This window comes from Lacerta agilis, chromosome 8, assembly GCF_009819535.1.
Source record: "Lacerta agilis isolate rLacAgi1 chromosome 8, rLacAgi1.pri, whole genome shotgun sequence".
Lineage (NCBI taxonomy): Eukaryota > Metazoa > Chordata > Lepidosauria > Squamata > Lacertidae > Lacerta > Lacerta agilis.
This window is the reverse complement of record NC_046319.1, coordinates 20,165,488-20,171,626: the sequence shown is the minus strand read 5'-3', so window position 1 is coordinate 20,171,626 and position 6,139 is coordinate 20,165,488. Positions and strand designations below refer to the sequence as shown.

Here is a 6,139-nt window from a genome sequence, read left to right as displayed (position 1 = left end):
AAAAACATAGAGATAATTACAATAAAAACAGCACCAGCACGATAAGAGTAAATTGGGCAGGTTAATTTCTGCCTGCTTGGCAGGGGATGCTTGCCGGTAGATCACCTTCCCCAGTCCTCCATTCTGTAGAACCCAAGTGCCACCAGCTGCCCTTCTCTTACCCCCTCCTGGTCCCCGTGCCAAGTGGTATTATTGCTCTATTTCACCCTATTCTTGGCAACCACTTGGCAACACTCTTCACAGTAAGCATCTCCTTAACTGTATGTAACTTTAGTGGTCACTAAACAACTTTTGAGCATGTTTGCTGCTATTACTACTATGCTTTCCAATTAGGCCTCCCAATACTTAAGAGATGGATTGATTAAATGGGTTTTTTATTTTTTAAAAAAATCAATTATGGAAGAAATTAAGTTACATGAATCCAACTTTGTCTCCTAAGTACTGGAGAGGTTGTTCTGATTGAGGCTCTTAGATGTGGTGGCACTGTCCCCATGGTGCCCTTTTCTTTCTTCCTCAAATGTCAGTGGAACAACCAATCGTTTGCTTCCTTCTGCTGCATTATCATTGTTGTCAAATCTCAGTTGATCAATGTGTCTTTTTATTGATAAATTTTAAAAATGTAACCCTTCACAATGCTCTTTTTATGACTGTACTCACTGGTATGGAGTCCTGTCACTTTTTTATTTTATTTTGCTGCCCGTGGCAGCCATTTTTTGCAGCCACACCAACAGCACTTTTATCAAGATATGAGTGCCAACATCTCTTTTTCTAATTCATTAAGAAACGGCACTGGGTCTAAGAGACTTAGTTCCCAGCATGCAAGCTTTAGAACTGCTGCCGCTTTGATTCGCTCCCCAGTACCTTAAGACAGCAGTGGGGAATCCTTTTCAGCTTGAGGGGGTCAGTAGGCCAGTGGTGCACAGAGCAGGAAGGGTAAGACTTGCTTTGTACAGTTTCTGCGTTCCATCCACAAAAGGTTTCTGCATGCACAAAAACATACGTGTCTGCCTTTCAATCCAGGTAAGCAGGAGGCATGGTCACACTTTAAGGACACATTCCAGCTTGGCAAAAAAGTGATGAAGCAGGGATGGGACCTTGGGAGTCCTGAAGGGGCCACATTTGGCCCCCAGTCCTGAGGCTCTCTACCCTGCTGTAATATTTGCAATGGTAAAACATCATCCGCATTGGGAGTCAAGCCTCCTAACCACAGGACACTTTTATGACCAAGGTTTGTGATAGAAAAGAAAGCCAAGCAAGTCGCTCAGCTTCGGGGCAGCTCTGCCTAGCAAGTACCAGCACTCTTCCGGAGAGAGAGTTGCATATCCTTTGTAGGCAACTTGCAGGAGGAGTCAAAAACCCACTTCCTAATGCATGTGCTGGAGTTGGTCCTCTTTTGCAAGCATTTGTTTTTAATTGAGGAAAAAACACCAAGCATCATCACAGTTTGAACTTCTTAGTTCAAAAAGAACAACTTAATTACGTTCTCTTTTTGAACAACAGCCAAATGTTCTGTAGGAGGAATCACTCACTACAGCAGCCTTATGTATGGAGCTAACAGGCCTGCTGGATCAGGCCAATGACCCAGTTAGTCCAGCGTCCTGTCCTCGCAGTTACCACCCAGATTCCAGTGCTCGCTCCTCTCCTGCGGTTTCCAGCAACTAGTATTGCTGCCTCCAACTGTGGCGGCAGAGCATAGCAATCATAAGTAATTGCGACCGATAGCCTTCTCCCTCCACGAATTTGTCCAATCCTCTTTTAAAGCTATCAAAGTTGTGACCACCGCTACCTCCTATGAGAATGAGTTCCCGTTTTAACCCTGCACTGCAAGATTGCCCTCCAGTTGAGATCATCACCTCTAAAGTCAGACCCTGACAGGGCCTGAACTAGGAGCAACTGACTAGGAAAAAAGACCTTGGAGTCGTAGAGTTGTAGCCAATGCTAGTCCTACTGAGAGTAGACCCACGGAAGATGAACATAGCTCTGAAGTGTGTGTGTGTGTGTGTGTGTGTGTATAGGCTTTTTACAACTATTTTCCGAACACCATTTAACATTCCTTCATATCTTATACGATATTTTTGGACTTCCATCAACCACGTCTAAACATTTCCAATTTTCATATCTTAATCTTGTATTTTCATTATTTCACTATTACTTTTAATAATCTATAACCAATTATCATCTTCCTAATTTTTTTCTGTAGTATTTCATAAAGTCCTCCTTACAAAACTTCTTGTAAACCTACTAGCGTAATTTGTTGTTTACAATTGCTTTTCAAAGCTCTGAATAGGATTTAGTTGGATACAGCCCAAGAGTTCTCTTGATAATACTGCCATATTATTTTCAATATATTTACTATTAATTTCATCAGATCTGTTCGGAGGATAGCTTATTTGGATGCAGCGTACGTAATTCAGGAGTCAGAACCTCTTCTTGATCTATTGCAGATCTCCCAGCAAATCCTGATCTGTCTTCTGTCCATCCCTGATACAGCAGGACAATTCTCGTGTATGTTTTTGGTTTTGTTTTAATTAGTTGTGATGATATTGGGATGGAGCCTCCTTGTTCAGCAGCAAGATTGACCTGGTATGCAGCTACAGCCTTCCATGTGCTGCTTTAACCTGGGGCCCTGCAGATATATTGGACTACAACTTCCATCAGCACCAGAAAGTAGAACCGGCTGGGACTGATGGGAGTTGTAGTCCAAAAACAACAACAACGCTGAAACTGATGGGAGTTGTGGTCCCACTGAGTGTGTGGAAGGCACCGAGTTGGGAGGAGGAGTTGGTCTAGGTCCACCATTACATAGTAAGGCCTCTGAAGTTGGGCTCGCTGCAGGAGGGTAGGGCCGCTTGCTGGTTTAGCAGCTTCTCGAGAACGTTGAGCTCAGCGTCACGCTTCTCAATGTCATCCGAAGGAGTCCAGGACATGTCGTGCTGCAGTTTGTAGGCACCAAGGAACTCGCTTGGGCAGCTGGCCCCCCATTCCTATGAAAGTGGGAGGGGGTGCAGGGGGAAGAGAAGGAAAGAAGCACTTATCAAGTCCCCAGAATGCCAGCAGAAAGTGTCTACACTGTGCTCTTGATGGAGCACCAAATCACTCAAAATGCTCTCTACTGCTAGGCCAGTGTCCTTCAGGCTTGGGTCCTTGGCTGTTGTCGGACCACAGCTCCCATCACCACTGAACACTGGCTGGGGGTGACTGGGAGCTGGGAGCCCACAAACATCTGGGGTGCAAGCCTGAAGAATCCTGCACTATGCTATGGCAAGCATGTTGGCCGACCCCTAAAGCTGCCTTCTCCAAGTACACTGGTCCCAGCATATCCTACTCTGAATGATAGCAGTTCTCCGGGATCCAAGGTCTCCAGCTGGGATTGGGAACCTGAGTTCCTGCAGACATTGCTGGACTCCCAAATCCCACCAGCCCTAAGCCACCATGCCCAGTGGTCGGGGATGATGGAAGCAAAAGTACAGTAAAATCTAGAGGGCTACAGGCCATGGTCTCCAGAGCCTCAGGCAAGAAGTCTTTCTCCATCACCTGGAGAAGCCAGGGGCTGGAATGGGGGCATTCTGTAAGCAGAGAGATCTGTATTGCCACAAAGTGATGCCAAGCATTTTGCTAGTACAATACAAACAAGATACTTTTCTTATTCCGACACGATCCTTAGGAATGTAGAGAGTCAGGCCAGTGGCCCATCTAATCCAGCACCCTGTTCTCACAGCAAATGCCTCATATGAAGCACACAAGCGGGAGCTGGGCACAATTGCAACCCTCCCCTCCTGCGGTTTTATTATTATTACTGTCTCTGACAGTGGAAGTAGAACATAGTCATCAGGGTTAGTAGCCACTGCCCTCCATGAATTTCTCTAACCCATGTTTAAAGCGAGCCAAGCGGATGGCCATTGCTGCCTCCTGTGGAAATGAGTTCCACAGATTAGCTATAGACACATTGTGAATAAGTACTTCCTTTTATCTGTCTTCCAACATTCAGCTTCATTGGATTTTCATCAGTTCTCGTCTTAGGGTGAGGGGGGTGGGAAACTTTCCTCTGTTCACTTTCTCCAAATCAGGAATTATTTTTATAAGCCTCTATAATGTTGCCTCTTACTTGCCTTTTCTCTAAACTCAAAACCCTTTTTAAAAGAAGGGCTCAGTACCTTAGGTGAAAGCATGGAGAAATAGCGCTGGCCACTATCCCGCCTGTACAGGTAGTAGACATTGCCCGGCTTTTTCACAAAATTGCAGGCAACGTGGTGCAGATCAGCATCTCTGTTAGCCTCTTCCAAAACCTAGAACACCAGAGAGAGATTGAGAGAGGGAGGGAGCATCAACACCCCAAAAGAGTCTTGGATACAAACAGTTGGTTAGAATGTGGCGCTGATAATGCCAAGGTTACAGGTTCGATCCCCATATGGGACACCTGCATATTCCTGCATTGCATGGTGGTCTTCAAAGTCCCAACATTATAATTATTTGATTCTATGAAATACTGCTTTTTCTCTCAAGCTTGCTGTTTTCCTCCCAAGTCACATCACTGCAACTTTCAACTCTGAACTCTGGCTTTGTCCTTCTAACTAGCCATGTGCTGGGGAAGGGGGCCCACCCATTTGCCATCTCACACAGAGTCGTTTTCCTTTGTTCCCCCTTAATGGCCCATCACCCAGGCAGTCACCTCAGGGGACTTTTTTTGCCTGCAGAGATCTTGTGGACCTCTTTGCACTTGGCTTTGAAGGCGCCAGCAAATCAGCCAATTGGCTAGTGTGCTGCAGTGGTTAGAGATGGCGTTGCTATGAAGGGAGGTAGAGAAAAAACCTCTCTGGGGTGTGTTATTTTAGAACTGTGCAAGCCTTTGATAATGGAGTTCTTCCCCTCCCCACACTTACCTTTCTGGCTTGTTCCTGCAAGTACCGGATTTGTTCTGCTATGACGGTCAGTCTGTTGCAGGCATTTGCTCGGGTGAAATCATCGGCCTGTAGAAAAGAACAGAAACAGGAATATTTTTTAAAGGAGATTGGAAGTCTGGGTCTCCATATAAGCAACAAAAGTTCAAGGGTGGTTTCTGTACAGCACTTTGAAATATTTGCATGGAAGGGCATTCATAAATGAACAACAAGAATGCATTATAATCAGTGAAGACCCATTGAAATTAATGGGGAAAAGTTAAGTGATGTCCATTAATTTCAAGGTGTGTACTCAGGGGGTGTAACCAACATTAGTGTGTTCAAACATTTTTACATAAGTGAACAGCAGTAATGACCTTTTATTTATTTATTTATTGTGTTTATATCCTGTGTTTTGTTCTCTACAGAGCTGAAGGTAGAGTACATGGTTCTCCCCCTCCTAGTTTAATCCCCACAACAACCTTGTGAGGTAGGTTAGGCTGAGAGGCAGTGACTGCCCGAAGGTCACCCTGTGAGAGCTTCGTGGCCTTATGGGGATGTGAACCCCGGTGTCCCAGGTCCAATTCCTGCATTCTAAACACTACACGAAACCGGCAAATGGAGTTTGGGGGACAAGCTGACATGCTCACCCTAGCTGTCATCTAGAGGCCACCATTGCCAAGGCCCACGGAACAACCACCGAACATTCCATCAGGCATTAATAAACAAAAATAAACCCACTCTGCATGTGCCCGGAGGCTTATGAAACACAGGCGCTCTGCACGCTCTCAGAGGCACCCTCCTCGCTCACCTTCTGCACCTGCTCTGCTAGAGCCACCAAGTCCGAAGGCCGAGCCTTCCGCGCAGACGGCGTCAGTTGGAAGTTGGACTCCACCAGCGCCGCCTCCAGAGACAACGCGGCCGGAGACTCAGCAGCGGCACCGGCTTCGGACTCCGCTTCCGCCCTGGCCGCCATTCCTCGTGGCACAAGCCCCGCCCCCTTCGACCGCCCATTGGCCTCCGATCGCCTTACGTCAGAAAGAAGGCGGGACAACCAGGGGACAGAACGGAGTGGGCGAAGCCAGCCTTTCCGCCAATTGGGAACGGGGTGGACATACGAGTCGCGGAGGGGCGGAGCCTCAGGAGATTTGAGGCGCTGTTCCCTTTTGTAGGCTGTTCCCTTTTGAGGTACGTAGAAGGCAGGAAATGGGCGGAGCTTCTGGGAGCGCTGCATAGACTTGCTAAATTATAGACTACCACTA

General features: G+C 46.7%; 1 protein-coding gene across 1 annotated transcript; it reads right to left on the bottom strand.

Moving 5' to 3' along the window:
* Window positions 1–2,334: 2,334 nt before the first annotated feature.
* C8H1orf50 (chromosome 8 C1orf50 homolog) lies at window positions 2,335–5,877 on the bottom strand. Its single transcript, XM_033156448.1, has 4 exons — window positions 5,689–5,877; window positions 4,881–4,967; window positions 4,155–4,286; window positions 2,335–2,984 (listed from the first exon to the last, which is right to left on the bottom strand). The coding sequence occupies exons 1-4, from the start codon at window positions 5,851–5,853 to the stop codon at window positions 2,799–2,801; spliced, it is 570 nt and encodes a 189-aa protein (XP_033012339.1). The 5' UTR covers window positions 5,854–5,877; the 3' UTR covers window positions 2,335–2,798.
* Between the last annotated feature and the right edge of the window lie 262 nt (window positions 5,878–6,139).